The 16433-nt window shown below is 58.3% G+C and overlaps 1 protein-coding gene across 1 annotated transcript; it reads left to right on the forward strand.

Moving 5' to 3' along the window:
- Positions 1–6192: 6192 nt before the first annotated feature.
- Positions 6193–10799, forward strand: SOX18 (SRY-box transcription factor 18). Its single transcript, XM_074920064.1, has 2 exons — positions 6193–6816; positions 8721–10799. Exons 1-2 carry the CDS (start codon positions 6414–6416, stop codon positions 9569–9571), a joined length of 1254 nt encoding a protein of 417 aa, XP_074776165.1. The 5' UTR covers positions 6193–6413; the 3' UTR covers positions 9572–10799.
- The last annotated feature ends 5634 nt before the right edge of the window (positions 10800–16433 follow it).

Below are 16433 nucleotides of genomic sequence, written 5' to 3' on the forward strand. Positions count from 1 at the left end.
ACACGGTCGCCGAGGCCGTGGCTGAGGGTTCACGGCGCCATGGCGAGGGGCCGTGGTGGAGCTGCACCCGGCCGTGGTGCTCGTGGGCTGCAGGGCCAGAGACAGGCAGCCCCGACCCACATCCCCAAAAAAGCCAGGCTCAGAAACCCTCCTGATTGCAGTTCTCCTTTCCTCGGCACCCAGGAGGAGGTCTGGCGGCCCGGAGCAGCGAGCTTGGGCATGCAGAAAGAGCAGGATCCTGCTTCTTGGCTGCATCTCCTGCACAGACACCAGCAAGCAACATTTTCTGCCAATTCAAGTGATGGAAGCAGCGAATAACCCCGGCGTGCCCAGGCTCTGCTCAGCCCAACTGTCAGCCAGCTGCCTGTTCCTGGGAGGACGCGGTGCCACAGGCAGAGAACATTTTCTTGCTATAATCGAGAAAAGAAATTGTGCCGATCGGAGCAGCTGAATAGCAGCCAAATCTGCTTCTCGGCGGCTTTTCTACACTCTGTATTCATGTATTTGGCATGAGTAGCTCTGCATTGAGGTAATTCATTAATGCTGAACCAAAAATGTGTTTATGGGAGTCTTGAAATAGTTGGTAGAAGTGTAAGACTTTCCTTCCTAAAAGCCTGGGTTCTCTCTGTGATGGGAATCGAGTATTAAAGCAGCGACTGCCGCTGCAGTCAGCTGCCGGGGAAGCAACTCCAGGCAGCGTGTGTGCCCCGCACGCTCCGGCACGCTCAGCCCTCCTCGTGCTCCGCGCCGTGCCGAAGCCTTTCCCCGGCCTTAGCCGGGCTGTTGTGCCGTGGGTGGGATTTGCAGCAGCTCCGCTCACGCTTGGGGCGTGGGGGCTGCACCCCAGGGTTTCACCGGGAGCGGGTCGGGGAGCAAACACGGGGCGATGTGGCTGAAGCGCAGAACCCCGAGCTGGTGGGACCCTCACGGGAGAGCTAGGGCGGTGCAAGGAGAGGCTGTGGCAGGGGAAGGGGAGGCAGAACGGCCCCGCTGAGGACCGAGGGCTCTGGCCACCACCCGGGAGGCTGCGCCGGCTGTGCCTGTGCGGAGCAAACAGCTTTTTTGGGTTAGCTGTGGGTTTCGCTGCTCACACAATGGGTATTGCTGTTGCCATTCCAGTTAGAATCCTGTATAGACAAGGCTGACCTCTGGTTATTGAAAAGAGCTGAAAAAGAAAGACAACTTTCTCTCCTTCCTCAGATGTAGTGCCTGATGGCCGGGCTTGGCCAGTGCGGGCCGCACCGTGCTCCTGGCTCAGTCCCGCAGCCGTCGGGAACCTGCCCGTGTGGGTGGCAGTGGGACAGGGTGGCAACAGGCACCTGGGCCAGCATGCTCCCAGGACAGAGAGCCACTGTGGCCCAGAGCACCTTTCCACTGTCCCCAGTGCCCTTTGCATGTCAGGTGGAGCTGGAAGCCAAGAAAAAGAGCAAATGAGCAGAAAACAGCTGAGCTGACCATCCCCAGAGCTGGGGCTGACTGCAACCACCCATTCTCCACCCCAGCTTGGGTGGGAGAGAGTCTGGTCCCTGGCTGGGGACAGGGGGGACATGTCACCCTCGCATGGGCACATGGCTGCTGTGGGATGCTCCTAACACAGATGTCACACCGCATCTGCTGGCGCCCGCCAGCCCCCGGCCGGCTTGCTCGGTGCTTTCCAGCTCTGCCTGACCCACTGAACTGTTTGTCCCCAAGGAAACCAGGCGCTGAGCTGGGCCCTGGAAAAAGGGAGGCTCCGGTGAAACACGGAGTGTTTCCCAGCAGATGACTTCAGTCTCCCGGTCCCGAGTCCTTTGCTCTCCAGGAAGCGCCTTTCTTCGGGAAGCCTTTGTTCCAGCAAGGCTGCAGCGGCCCCGGCCCCTGGGGAGCCCGCGGGACCCGCCGGCGCGGGGGCATGTCTCGGGAGGCTGGGGGAGCCACCGGCCTGGGCAGTGCTGCAGGGCCCCCCCCCACTGCGTGAGGAATGTCCCCGCTCCCCTCAGCCACCCCTGGTAAAGGGCATCTCCTTCGGGGTGAGGAAGCGGGTGTGGGTGTCAGTCACATCCATCCCGCCTGGCCCCACCGCTCCGGGTACCTCTGCAGTGTGGCCTAAAGATAATTATTAGCTGTAATTAATAAGAAATCTCTTCCCATGAAATATCTCATTCATCCAATTGGCCGCACCACGTCCCCAGCCCCAGACTGGTAATTGCATGGTGATTAATCCATCAGTGGCATGGACACATCTCGAAGCCAGGCTGGTCCATGTGAGCCAGTGAAGCTGGCGCTGGCTGCCGCGGGGGGGTTCAGTGTCCGCACCCAGCCCCAGGGACAGATCCTGCCCCCGCCCCTGCCCCACTGACTGCTCCCCTCGTGCCTTGCACCCTCTGCAAAATGAGAATAAAAAGCAGTTTTCCCATCACTGTTCAGAGCTTTGCTGCTGCTGTGCCACCAGGGCCCTGCAGCATCCACCTGCTGCCTCTGTAACCTGGATGTAAATTCTGGGGGTAAATCCCTTGGATTTGGTTGCACAGCCCCTAGTCCAGCCTGGGGTTCCTGCCCCAACCCGCAGCCATCAGCAGCAGGAATAACCATCGGGCTCAGCCATCAACACTCTCTTACCTTCTTGCCATCCCCACCACCCCCACTTTGAGCCCCCAAATCCCTGAGACCCCTCGGGATGGTCCAGGTGGTGCCGCCTCTATTTTTAGGCGGGTGGGAGCTCGGCGTCGGACCTGGCTGGGAGGAATAACGGGCAGCCAGAGGCGCGGGCTGGGGGCAGGGAGGGAAAATGCCTTTGTGCTGGGGAGCGGAGGCTGCCGTCCCCGCCACGCTTCCTCTGCTAGGTGTGGTGCTGGACTGCGCGGGATGCTAGGAAGGGAAACCGGGGGCCACGGTGGGGGCAGCGAGCCGCCAGCCTAATAAAACCGGGGGGGGGGGGGGAGAAAGAAAAAAAAAAAATAAAGAAAGAAAAGGGAAAAAATAAAAAGATACAACTCCTGAAGTTGTGTGCTGGGATGGGGTCCAGCTCGCCCGACGCCAGGCCCGGCGAGGAGGGCGCGGGGAGAGGTCACCCAGCCGGCACACGCCGACCTTATCTCTGCCCAGGGATGTCCAGCGCTTCCTCCCCGTGTGCCGCCGCACATGTGCCAGGGCCGGGGGGGTCACCAGCACCCCATGTCGCATCCCCATGTCCTCGGGGCAGCGGGGAGAAAGGAGAGGGGTTTGTGGGTCTGTCCCCACCCCGGGAAAGCCGAGCTGGACACAGACCCCGTGGCCATCACCCCGCAGCCGGGCTGGGTGCGGGAGCTTTCGCTCTGTGGGGCGGATGCTGGTGGTAGGGGGGGGAGCGAAGCATTGTGGCATTGCCCACGCAGGCAGCGCGCCCCCCCCCCCCTTCCTGTCGCCCTCCTAGGCTGCTCTGGGCATTTTTGGATGCTTTGCAGCCTGGTATTTTTTCACCAGGCATTTCTAGGTGCTTCACACGCTGCTCCTACCCCTCTCTCCCCGCTTCACAGCTCTCATCTCTCCTCCTCCAGCAGCCGTGTCCTTCCTTTCCCCCTCCACCACCCTCCCTGGCTCTCCCCCCCCCGTCCCGCTGGCAGACACACTGCGGGGCAGGGTTTGCACCGCACACACGCTCTGCTGTTGAGGTGCTCAGCTTCGTGCGGTGGGCCAAGGAAGTCCCAAGCCACCCCAGTGCAGACAGGGACGGCAGCACCGCGCCGATCCCCCACCCGGGGCGAGTGCCCTGCCATCCCCTGCGGAGGAGGCCCAACGCCTCAGAGGTCGCACAGGGCGAGCGTGGCAGGCACGAGGCTCTGCTCTGCCTCCCCCATCCCCAGGAGGGTTTGCCCTGGCTCCTGGCATCATTGTCAAGGTTGGAAAAATCTGAATTTCCCCCTCTGCCACCCCCACTGCAGCTCATCACCACCACATCCCAAGTACCGGTTGGTGGCACCAGGGCCAAGCCCGGCTCTGGGACTGCCCTGAGCCCACCCGGAGGCCAAGGGTGCTGCTGGGTGGGTGTGGTGGGAGGGCCAAAGGCCAGGACTGGCGGTGGGGGAACATGCCTGCCGTGTCCCCAGCGGCTGCCCAGTCCGACTGCCCCCAAAGCTGCTCATTTCACTCCACAAGCAGACACGGGCCCTGGCCTGGGGGCCCCCAGCTCCCCCCCCAACACCCACCTTGCTGCTCCCAGGGCTGGGGCAAAGAGCCAAAGCCTCCGGCAGCGCAGGGGCTCGGCTCCGGCCAGTGGCACGCGGCTGCTCCTCTGGCGTGGCGATGCTCCAGCACCGTCCTGGGCTGTACGGCCGGGGCAGGACGGGGGAGAGCGGAGAGGAGGTTCCTTGCAGCCGTGCGGGCTCTCCTGTGCACTGGTGCTGATTTGCTCTTGCAAAATATTAATAAGAGGCTCCAGGAATGTGAAGGAAATCTAGCCTGAAACCTCTGTCACTCCTGGTTTGCGATTGAAGAATAAGTGAGACAAGATTTTTTTTTTTTTTTTTAAGGCCTTTGTTTTGTTTAGGGTTAACAGCAGACCAGCTTTCTCAAATCACTTCCAGACACACAGAAACCATGGCATGCAATACCACACCGCTGCGAGGAGGCTGGGAGCTGGGCTCTTGCGCAATTTGGTGCCCCAAGTCTTCCTGAACACAGAGGTTCAGCTTTCGGGATGGGGTCTCAGGCATGTCTCAGCCAGCGGGGACTCGGAGGCAGCTGCCCAGAGCTGGAGCACATTTCACACCTCAGCCCGATGGCTTGGGGGGGGGGTGTCAGGGTGTCAGGGAGCAGGGACAATCTGCCAGCAGATCTCCTGGCTTGCAAAAGGGTCCCGCACGGTTCAAAACTCCTCCGTGCCAAGGGCAGGAAGAACCTTCAGACCACCTAGGCCGGCTCTTGGCACTGCGAATCGCTGCCGGACAGCAGCCGAGCGGGAGGAACACTGACCTGGTGGCAGGGGACAGGCTGCTCCCCGGATGGCAGCATGCCGTGGGTATGTGGCTGTGCCCACGGTGCGTGCGGCAACAGCACAGCTGGGCCAGCCCCTGCAGCGCAGCTCGGGTGGGAGGTTTTAGCCACGATCCCCCGCCTGCCAGTGAACCCACCATTCCTCAACAGTCCCTAAGGCTGACAGGCTGGAAACGAGTTTCTTTCCATGTCAACAGCGCTTTATTAAAAACGCAAGAGCAGTTTCTCCCCCCTGGCACTGAAATTCCCACCAGAAAATTGCCAGGGGAAGAGGGCTCGCCCCTGGCTTCACCCCAGGGCTGCCCCCGACCCCGGATGGGGAATGTTAGCCAAAACACACACACGAAATAAGTCATAAAAAAAATAAACGCAAAGCCCCAAGCATCCCTGTCCGCCTGCAAACAGGCAGCCTGGCAGGCGAATCTAAACACTGCCCTGCCTAGGCTCGGCGGGGCTGCGGGAGGCGTGGGCAGATTGCAAGTAGCCAGGAGAGGGGCTTGCAGAGAAAAAAAAAAAGAAAGAAAGAAAGAAAGAAAGAAAGAAAGAAAGAAAGAAAGAAAGAAAGAAAGAAAGAAAGAAAGAAAGAAAGAAAGAAAGAAAGAAAGAAAGAAAGAAAGAAAGAAAGAAAGAAAGAAAGAAAGAAAGAAAGAAAGAAAGAAAGAAAGAAAGAAAGAAAGAAAGAAAGAGAGAGAGAGAGAAAGAAAGAAAGAAAGAAAGAAAGAAAGAAAGAAAGAAAGAAAGAAAGAAAGAAAGAAAGAAAGAAAGAAAGAAAGAAAAGGAAAAGAAGGCAGAGAAAAACGAAAGAAGAAAAGAAGGCAGAGAAAAAAAAAAAAAAAGGAAAAAAGGAAAAGAAGGCAGAGAAAAAATTAACAATTCTCTTCCTTTGAAGGAAGGGAACTGGGCAGCAGCGTCCACACCGGTCCCAGCCCGGCCCTCCCCGGGTCGCTCTTCCTGCGGGTGCCTGGGGACTCCCCCCTTCCTCCTCCTCCTCCTCCTCCTCCTCCTCCTCCTCCTCCTCCTCCTCCACCTCCTCCTCCTCCTCCTCCTCCTCCTCCTTCTCCTTCTCCTCCTTCTTCTCCTCCTCCTCCCCCTCATCTCCATCTCCTTCTCCTCCTCCTCCTCCTCTCCCTCCTCCTCTCCCTCTCGTCCTCCTCCTCCTCCTCCTCCCCTCCGCCCCGCTGATTGGTCCAGCCCGGCTATATTTTGCCCCTTCCAGCCCAGCATCATCCCAAAAGTTTTTTTTGGGGGGAAAGGGGGGAAAAAAAAAAAAATAAAAGAGAAAGAAAAAAAAAAAAAAAAAGAAAAGAAACCCAAACAAAACAAGCCGACCCCAAATCCCCCCGAAGCGGAGGCGAGCGGCGGGGCTGGTGCTCGGCGGCTGCTGGACCCGGTGGGACGCGGCGGGACCCGGTTCTCTCTCCGGTAACCCGGTCGGGTCGGACACAAAGTGCTGTCCAGCTGGAATGAATATATCTGAGTCTAACTACTGCCGAGAGGAGATATCGCAACCCCGGGGCGACTGTTCATGGGTCACCGCCGCCGTGCCGGCCGCTGAGCCCGGGCTCGCCTTCCCGCGCCCCCCGGGAGCCGCCTCCCCCGCCAGCCGCACGCCCAGCCCCGAGCCCGGCTTCGCCTTCGGCCCCGGGGCCCCGGGCGCGGCCCCCGGCGCGGCCCCCAGCCGCACGCCCAGCCCCGAGCCGGGCTATGGATACAGCCCCCCGGCCGGGCGAGCCGAGGGCAAGGCCGGCGAGGACTCCCGCATCCGCCGGCCCATGAACGCCTTCATGGTCTGGGCGAAGGATGAGCGCAAGCGGCTGGCGCAGCAGAACCCCGACCTGCACAACGCCGTGCTCAGCAAGATGCTGGGTGAGCGGGACGGGTGCGGGAGGACGGGCAGCGGGGCTGGGGAGGCTGGGATGGGGGGGGACGGGGCCGGGGAGGCGGGCTGTGAGAGAGCAGGGATGCGGGAGTACGGAGTTAGGGATGTGGGGGTACAGGGCTGGGGAGGCAGAGTTCCAGGGGTACTGGGATGGGGGTGCTGCCTGCAGGAGCGCAGGGATGCAGGAGGAGGGGGTACGGGGCTGGAGAGGCAGGGATGTGGGGGTACGGGGCTGGGGGTGTGCGCTGCAGGAGCGCAGGGATGCAGGAGGAGGGGGTACGGGGCTGGGGAGGCAGGGATGTGGGGGTACGGGGCTGGGGGTGTGCGCTGCAGGAGTGCAGGGATGCAGGAGGAGGGGGTACGGGGCTGGGGAGGCAGGGATGTGGGGGTACGGGGCTGGGGGTGTGCGCTGCAGGAGTGCAGGGATGCAGGAGGAGGGGGTACGGGGCTGGGGAGGCAGGGATGTGGGGGTACGGGGCTGGGGGTGTGCGCTGCAGGAGTGCAGGGATGCAGGAGAAGGGGATACAGAGCTAGGGATGCAGGGATGTTGGGGTGCAGAGCTGGGGATTTGGGGTTACAGCAGTACGGGGCTAGGGGTGCAGGCTGCAAGAGTGCAGGGATGCAGGATGCAGGGGTAAAGTGCTGAGGAGACAGGGATGTGGGGGTACAGGGCTGGGGATGTGGGCTGCAGGAGTAGAGAGCTGTGGGGTGCCGGGGTAGGAAGTTAGGGACGCGGGATACAGGGATACGGGGCTGGGGGTGCAGGCTGCGAGAGTACAGGGATGCGGGATGCAGGGGTGCGGGGGTGAGGCTGCGAGCTGCGAGAGTGTAGATCTGCGGGATGCAGGAGTGCGGAGTTACGGATGCAGGGATGTGGGGGTACGGGGCTGGGGATGCAGGGATAGTGGCTATGGGGCTGGGGGGGTGGGCTGCAGGGGTCCCGGGCAGCAGGATGCGGGGATCCAGGGCTGGGAGTGCGGGATGAAGGGGCTCGAGGTGTTGGGGTGTGCGCTGCAAGGCTGCGGGGCTGCGGGGCGCAGGCTGCGAGGGAATGGGGGTGCAGGAGCTGGGTTACAAGGATGGGGCACGGCGGGCTGCAGGGCTGCGGGCTGCAAGGTTGGAGAGCTGCGGGATGCGAGCTGTAGGGATGTGGGATGAAGGGATGCGGCTGCGGGCTCGAGGGCTGCGGGGTATGGTGCTAGAGGGTGGGGGAATATGGGGCAGGGGGATGTGAGGAGACAGAGCTGCGTGTACGCAGGATGCAGGGAAACTGCGGGGCTGCAGAGGTGCAGGGCTCTGGGGTACGCAGCTGCGGGGCTGCAGGATATGGGAATACAGGGCTGCAGGATGCGGGATGCACGGCTGTAGGATGCGGGATGTGGGAACACGGGAAGCAGGATATGGGCAGAGGGGGCTGCAGGATGCGGGACTACGGGAAGCAGGATATGGCCAGATGGGGCAGCAGGATGCGGAGCCACGGGGTGTGGGGACGTGGGATTCAGGATATGGGGCTGTGGGGTGGGCGAGTGGGGCCGCAGAGAGTGGGGCGGTGGGTGCGGGATGCAGGGAAGCAGGCACATCAGGGACTGGGCTGTGCCGAGGGGCAGCGGGGGGCAGAATCCTCAGCTCTGGCAGAGGGGTTCCTGTGGCCCCCCCCGGGCTTTGAACCCCCATTCTCCCGCTGTGCCGAAGTGCTGGGCACAGCCCAAGCCCTGCTTGGGCTCCCTCTCCCCAGCCCTTCCTTGTGCCAGCACCGGGACCCCACTCGGGCACCGAACCGTCCGAGGGACCCCTTCCCACTCCAAGGGCTCCCTCTCCTTGGGTGTCCCCATGCCCCGGCCAGCACCGGGTGGCCGAGCCGGTGTCACAGAGCTTCGCTTTCCCCTTCCAGGTCAATCGTGGAAAGCGCTGAGTGCCAGCGACAAGCGTCCCTTCGTGGAAGAGGCAGAGCGGCTGCGAATCCAGCATCTCCAGGATCACCCCAACTACAAGTACCGCCCAAGGAGAAAGAAGCAAGCCAAGAAAATCAAGAGGATGGAACCCAATATCCTCCTGCATAACCTTTCCCAGCCTTGCAGTGACAACTTCAGCATGAGTCACCATGGCGGCAGCCAGCCGGGCCACCCCCAGCCTCCCCCACTTAACCACTTCAGAGAACTCCACTCCATGGGGTCGGATATTGAAAACTATGGCTTGCCAACTCCTGAGATGTCTCCCTTGGATGTCTTGGAACAAACCGAGCCGGCGTTTTTCCCTCCGCACATGCAGGATGACTGCAACATGATGCCCTTTCGCGGCTACCACCACCATCACCAGATGGAGTTTCCCCAGGAGAAGTGCATGGGGCGGGACGTGGCGGTGCCCTACGCGCAGACCCCCTCGCACTTGGCCGACGCCATGAGGACTCCCCATCCCTCCAGCATATACTACAACCAGATGTGCTCGGGAACTCAGAACGGGCTTTCTGCCCACCTGGGCCAGCTCTCGCCCCCGCCCGAAGCCCACCACATGGAGAGCGTGGATCACTTGAACCAAACCGAGCTCTGGACAGACGTTGACCGCAACGAGTTCGACCAGTATTTGAACATGAGCAGGACTCGTCCCGAAGCCTCGGGCCTCCCTTACCATGTCTCCTTGTCCAAAGTGACTCCTAGAAGCATCTCCTGCGAGGAGAGCAGCTTGATATCTGCCTTGTCCGATGCCAGCAGCGCTGTCTACTATAGCCCCTGCATCACCGGTTAGGTTGGCCCCACCGCCCGATGCTCTCGCCGGGAGAGCCCCGACTCTCCTCTAAAATCAAAAAGCCATTCTCCTTTAACCACGAGCTCCATCATATTTAGAGTATCTCATTAAATGCATCGCTTTCGTTTGTTTTGTTTTGTTTTAATTTTTTATTTTGGTGTTTTTTGTTTGTTTTTTTTTTTTTTTTTTCTAGAGACAAAACATGCTGAACTCACTGATATACCGTATAACTATATAACACAGATAGACGCCTTTCCCAAGCACTACCCTGCCTGCCGCCCTCCCCGCTCCAGCCCTCAACAGAGCGGAGCTGTAGCTCCCACCAGCTCAAAAGGGCATTTTTACGCCAATTCCAGTAAATCCTGCCTGAAACAACCACCACCAGGATGAGCCGAAGCGACCTGCCCTCAGTATTTAACCCAAGGGCAGGCGGACTTTCAGGGCAGGGCGGGGGGAAAACTTTTAGGAAGACTTTGCTGGGGCCATTAAAGAGTCGGCGCCTGTTAGGGGTGGGCTTTAGGACAGTTTTTACTGTATTCTCAGCAATATATTTTAATTGGGCAACAAAACTATATTTTTACTAAGCATTTTTATATATAAAATGGTATTTAATGTCTTTTGGGGTTTTTTTATTAGACTTTTTAAAAATAAATCAAGGGATATCCATGAGATCTAAAGCATTTATGTAGCAAAGCTGGATTTAAAAAAAAAAAAAAAAGGGGAGGGGGGAAAAGGAGATATTTTGTGAAAAAGGGAATGACAATGTAAATATTGTGGAACAATTGACTGGAATTTTGTACAAAAGAAAAATATGACTGCAAACACTTTTATTGTCTAGAACTGTATGGAGAGCAAACTGTTTTATACTGGTTAATTATTAAAACATCTTCATATAATTGTTCCCATCTTGTGTGCTTGTTGTGTGAACACATATTTTCCGCAAATACATGTTGTCCCAACCATTTCCAGATTTTTGTATCCGTTGATTAATGTTTTGACAACCTGGCAAATGTATTAATTTCCAGGCTGCCGCCCGCCCGCCCCGTCAGCCGCCTCGGGCTCCGCGAGCTGGGCTGGGCTCGGCGCGGGCCGGTGGCTCCGGCAGCGCCGGCAGCGGGGCGAGATGCCGGCGGCCACCCCACGGCCCCGCGCCGTGCCGCTCGGAGATGTGCTCTGCAGGAAAAACAGCTGTTCTCAGATTAAAATATAATAAAACATGTGATATCCTCCTCTGAAACGAGCCTCGGTGTGGTTATTATTTTGCCAGCGCATCGGTGCGTGGTCCCCACGGCTCACCCCGTTTTCCCATGAAACCACCCAAAAATAGAGCCTGGCTGCTCCGACGCCTTTGCTCCAGTCCTCAGAGCTGGAAGAAACCACCGTGTGCCGGAGCCCTTTCACCTCCCGGCCCTCGCTGGCTGCGTCCCGGCTCCGGCAGCCGCTGGGTCTTGCTGAGCCGTTGCCGGGCCCCGCTTGGAGCCGCCGATGTTTTGCCGGAGCTTCATCCCCCTCCCATGAATCGCTTTATGATTTACAGTATTTTTTTTTGTTCAATGTGAAAAGGAGAAATGACAATCTGTTGCATAAAAACCCGGTGGCATCCGTTCCTTGAACGCCGAGTGATTTAAACCAGGCTGATATCGCCAAAAAAGGCTATTAAAAAAAAAAAAAAATTTTTTTGAATAGAAGAAGAGGGGTTTTTTGTTGTTGTTGTTGGCAAAGAATTGCCTTTTAGGGGAAATGGATATTTAACAAATGACATTAATTTTCAAGCTTCTCCTAAATTAAATTCACATTAGTGTTAACAAGACTAAATCCTGACTCACTTTTTTTTTTGTTGTTGTTGTTGTTTAATGTGAAGCGCTAATAAACGGGACCACTTTGGGGGCTGGCGACGTGTTCCCATTAAAACGCCAGAAAGGCGCTTCATTGTCTTTCCATATACAGTATGTAAAAAGGGGGAATACATGGAAAAATGACCTCACTACCTACACGGGAGGGCTGGCGGGCGCCCGGCGGGTGCCAGAACCCCGCGCCGCAGCAAACAAACACAACACCAAATGAGAAGCATCCTGTGCCGCCGCCGATGACTATGAAAGGAAGCGGCCGTCTATAGGCTCCGTCCCGCTCCGCTCCCCGAAGCGGCCTGGGAGGAAGGAGATTAGGGGGAGCAGAAAAGAAAGCCTTGACTTATTTTCCAGCTTCCAGGTACCTTCCAGGCGAGGATGCGATCACTTCCTGCGGTTCAAAGGAGCGATGCGCACGCCGGCCCTCGCCCAGCTGCCCCGCGGTGCCGGGAGAAGCCGGCAGCCCATCACATTGCGGAGGAAACGTTAAGTCATTTTTCTCCAGTAGAAATTCCCTTCTTTCCCCACAGCTCAGGCCGTGCCAGCTCATCTCTGGTCTCAGAGGATGGCTAGAAACCCTTGGGGTGTTTTTTTGGCTGCGGTTTCTCGCTCTGGAGCAATTTGGGTCCAGCGTGTCCCAGTTTTGGGTGCTCGCCGGCACCCAGAGCGTGGCTGGGCATGGACAGGAGCTTTCCCAAAGCACCTGCGCTGCAAAACCATTGAAGGTATCTCTTTGCCATGGGGCTGGGTGGGGAGCAGAACAATCCTTGCTTTGTGCCCTCGATGCGGCCACAGGGCTGGGGCCAGCACCAGGCTGGAAACTGCGGCGTGGTGGCTGGTCACTCCCATCCGTGAACGCACCAGGGCTGCAGCACGTTGGCATCACCGCTGCTGCCTCACTGCGAAAGCACCGAGAGGTGCTGGGGGGCGTTTGCAGGGACCTGTCGTGCCCACCCGTGCCCAGGTCACCAAGTCCCAGCACCAAATTTTGGCTCCTCGGTTCCGCATCGCTCTAACACCGCATGGTGCTTGCCAGCAAAGCCCTGGCTTGTTTCTACACAAAAGCAGGCAGGGCCCTGCCAACCCTCCTGCCTAACTCAGCCCTGGGTGTTTTTATTAATAATAAAGCCTAATTGCAATCGAGGCTGTGAACAATGCGTGGCTGCCCCGTCTCACTGCCCAGCCCTACCCCAGGTCACGGGGAAACGAGAAAGAAGGGAAAGGACAGAGGAAGAAACAGGAGCGCAGGTTTGGGTCAGATAAGAGCAGGCAGAAGGACCCGTGCCAGACCCCGGGGGATGCCGCCTCCTCCCATGGCTCGGTGTTTCGCCCAGCCTTTTTCACCTAAACTCATCACTTTCTCATCAAACGCATCAAAAAGTTGTCCCAAACTGGGAGTGTTCGTCCAGCCCCGCCTCCACGCGGGCAGCGTGGGGCTGGTACGGAGCCGGCAGCGGTTTGGGCAGGCGCCTGCCCGCAGCATCGGGGCTGTGGCAGCACGTTTTAACCACGGCCAGGACAGGATTCGGCCCTCTCCAAACCCCGGGTTTGGCTGGGTTGGCGGCACCGGGGCTCATCCAGCTCCGTCAGGAGCTGGGCAGACCCTAGGAGGGGTGCTGGCTCCTTGACGAGCTTTCACCATGCCACTAATTAGCGACTTGATGCTGAAGCCACTATCTCCCCGTTTCACTTGACTTTGACTATTTGGCCGGGGGGGTGTTGCTCAGCTCGAGCTTAGTTAATACAAACCACGGGGCAGAAAAGCCGGCTGGGGTGGGGATGGGCTGCTCCAGCCATGCTGGCGGGAGCTCAGCAGTCCCTCAGCCCGGCCGGGACTCATCCTGCTCCGCTTGGGCCCTGGGACCAGCCGTGAGCACCGGGAGAGCCTTTTTATTTTTAACATCACCTCCTCTCCCTGCCCCCATCCCTGTACGGCCGCGCTGGGGCCAGGAAACCATCCACCAGCGGATTATTCTGCTGCGTGCCGGTGGCTCAGGTGTGACGTGGGACTGGAAATGGACGGGGCTGAAATAGTTTGGGGATGATTTCACTGCCATTATGGCTCAGGCCGGGGCTGTTACTACGCAGCCCCTTCCGATTTTTATGACTTAATCTCTCCAAAGCTCAGGGCCTGATGGTTTTCAACTGGGGAGAAGGAGGAGCGAGGGGCTCTTAGCAGGTCGTTACGGCAGAAATATGGAGAAAATATTTGACAGGTATATGTAAATCCTGACAAGCCCATCCTGCCGGCTTTCCCAGGGTGGCTGCCGGGGCGGGAGGGGGAAGGTACTGCCAGGGCAAGAGGAATCTGCCCAGGGCAGGGGGGAGTCCCCGGGATCCCTGGAGGGGTTGAAGAGTCGGGCTGAGCCAGCGCTGAGGGATCTGGGGGAGTTGGGAAGGGTCAGGGGGAGGGTCATGGTTGGGCTGGAGGAGCTTCAGGGGCTTTTCCAACCCAGATGGTTCTGGGATTGTGTGAAATGTGTGTCTGCATTTGTGTGTCTATCAACTTACGTGCCCCTGTGAGCAACGTGTGCTCCTGCATCACGGGGCGTATCCACGTGCGCACGTGTTGGCGTGGGGGTGTGTGTGCATCCCTGGGTATCCGTGTGCGTGCAGCCGAGCGTGCGTGTGCGTGTGTGTCGCCACGTGTGTGCACCTCTACGTGTGTTTGTGTGTGTGCGTGTCCCCTTCCGCACATCCATCAGTCTGCACGTGCACCCACAGGCGCATCCGTCCGCACATCGCACGTGCACGTGTGTGTGTACATGTGTGCGTACACATGTTCAGCCATGTTCCTGCATGTGTGCAGGTGTGTCTCTCCCTGCATGTACATGTGTGTGTGTGCACGTCCCTGTGCATGCACGTGTGTGTGTATCTGTGTGCATGTATCCACATACGTGTATCTGTGTGCGCTCCCCTGCGCGTGTGTGTTCTGCTGGAGGTTCACTGGTCAGGTTTATAGACGCTCTGGTTTTTTTACGGCATTATAGCGCGCTCGATGACATCACCCAAATATTAAAACAGCATGTGCCAGCCAGCCCGGCTGTGATACGCAGCTCTGGGCTCACAGAATCCCAGAATCATCTGGGTTGGAAAAGCCCTTGCAGCTCCTCCAGGCCAACCATGACCCTCCCCCTGACCCTTCCCAACTCCCCCAGATCCCTCAGCGCTGGCTCAGCCCGACTCTTCAACCCCTCCAGGGATCCCGGGGACTCCCCCCTGCCCTGGGCAGCCCATTCCAACGCCCAACAGCCCCTTCTGCACAGAAATCCTTCCTCAGAGCCAGCCTGACCCTGCCCTGGGCAGCTTGAGGCCATTCCCTCGGGGCCTGGCGCTGGGGCCTTGGCTCCAGAGACTCATCCCCCCTCTCTGCCCCCTCCTGGCAGGGAGTTGCAGAGGGCCAGGAGGTCTCCCCTCAGCCTCCTCTTCTCCAGACTGAACGCCCCCAGTTCCCCCAGCCGCTCCCCAGCAGACCTGTGCTCCAGACCCTGCCCCAGCTCCGTTGCCCTTCTCTGGCCATGCTCGAGTCATTCAATGGCCTTTGTGGGGTGAGGGGCCCAACACTGAACCCAGGAATCGAGGGGCGGCCTCCCCAGTGCTGAGTTCAGGGTTACCCTCCCGAGGCTGAAGCCTCAGTGGAGTCGGGGCCAAGCGGGACCCACCGGGGTGGCCAGAGACGTCCTTGCCTGGAGAGCTCTGGAGGGGGGGAACGCCGACACGCGCCCACAGACACGCAGCCTCGGTGAAGTCATCCCAGCTGGGACATTAAGGGGGAATTAGAGCTTCTCAGTCCATGTATTTTGGGGGTTCACCACCACACATCCCTGTGGTGAGGACATGGTGGGAACGGGAAGATGCTGCTGATGCCGATTCCCCACCCGCAGCACCCAGCAGCTGCTCTAGAGCTAGTGATGGGATTTTTTTTTTTTCTCCTCTTCCACAAAAAAAAAAAAAAAAAGATTTATCAAAACCAAACCTGTTTGTGGGAAACGGCTCCAAAACATTTCCTGACTTGAGAAAAAGAGCATTGGAAAAAAAAAAAAAAAAAGTTTCCATTTTTCTTAAATGGGAGGCAAACCACTGAGATGTAACAGTATTATAAAAAAATTAATGGATGTAGTATCATGAACATTAATCACAGAATCACTGAATATATGCTGTAGAGGTTAACCAAAGGGAAAAGGTTGAAATGCAAAGAAAGGTTTCAAATGTTCCCAGAACAACCTTTCCTGACTGAGCAGAAGAAAAGTTCCCAAACCTTCCCCAACTTTTTTTGCTGCCAGTTTGGGAAAGGAAATGTTTGAAAATCTCAACGCTCCTTGCGGGACAGGAAAGGCACCATTTCCTCCGCGGCCGTGCCCGGAGCGGCCGGGCGGGCAGCAGAGGAGCGCGAGGTGATGATGGATGCTCTCCCCAGCGCTGCTCCCCAGCAGTTTCCCAGCAGCGCAGCAGCGGCAGCCCTGGGTGCAGGCAGAGGAAGGCAGCTGCCTGCGGGGAGTGGGGGCCATGGTGTTATAAATATTACAGGTTTTGTGAAAGGAAAAGAAAATAAGCCAGCAAGGAGTCCTTAATGTGCCCTGGAAAGTCTGTGCAGCCTGAAAGTCTCTTTTTTTAGAGTTTTGATGGAAAGTTCAAGCTCTCCATCAGAGGTGGAGCTCTGGCTGTGGTCCCCTAGCTCCCAGTATTGCCCCCACCAGCCCTCATGTTCCTCCCCCTGCCTTGGGGCCAGCACCAGCCCCTGGCCCCACACCATCCGTCCGCTCACCCAGCATGGGGGGAGTTGGGGGGGTTTGTTCTCTCGGCCGAGCTGAGCCCCACAGACCTCGGTCAGAGCTCTCCTGAGCTGAGCCAGCAATGCTGGGATGCACCCAAAGGGTCGGGGAGGGTTGGAAGAGCTCTCCAGAGATCACCCAGCCCAACCCAGTACAACCCAACTCAACGCAACACAACCCAATAAAACCAACGCCACTGATACAAAGCAACCTAACCCAACCCAACCCAACGCAACCTAACCC

The sequence above is a fragment of the Athene noctua genome, chromosome 16, assembly GCF_965140245.1.
Source record: "Athene noctua chromosome 16, bAthNoc1.hap1.1, whole genome shotgun sequence".
Classification (NCBI taxonomy): Eukaryota; Metazoa; Chordata; class Aves; order Strigiformes; family Strigidae; genus Athene; species Athene noctua.

Coding starts and splice junctions, on each gene's coding strand:
- SOX18 (XM_074920064.1), top strand. CDS start 6,414: ATGAATATATCTGAGTCTAACTACTGCCGAGAGGAGATATCGCAACCC. Junction 6,817..8,720: donor CGTGCTCAGCAAGATGCTGG/GTGAGCGGGACG, acceptor TTCCCCTTCCAG/GTCAATCGTGGAAAGCGCTG.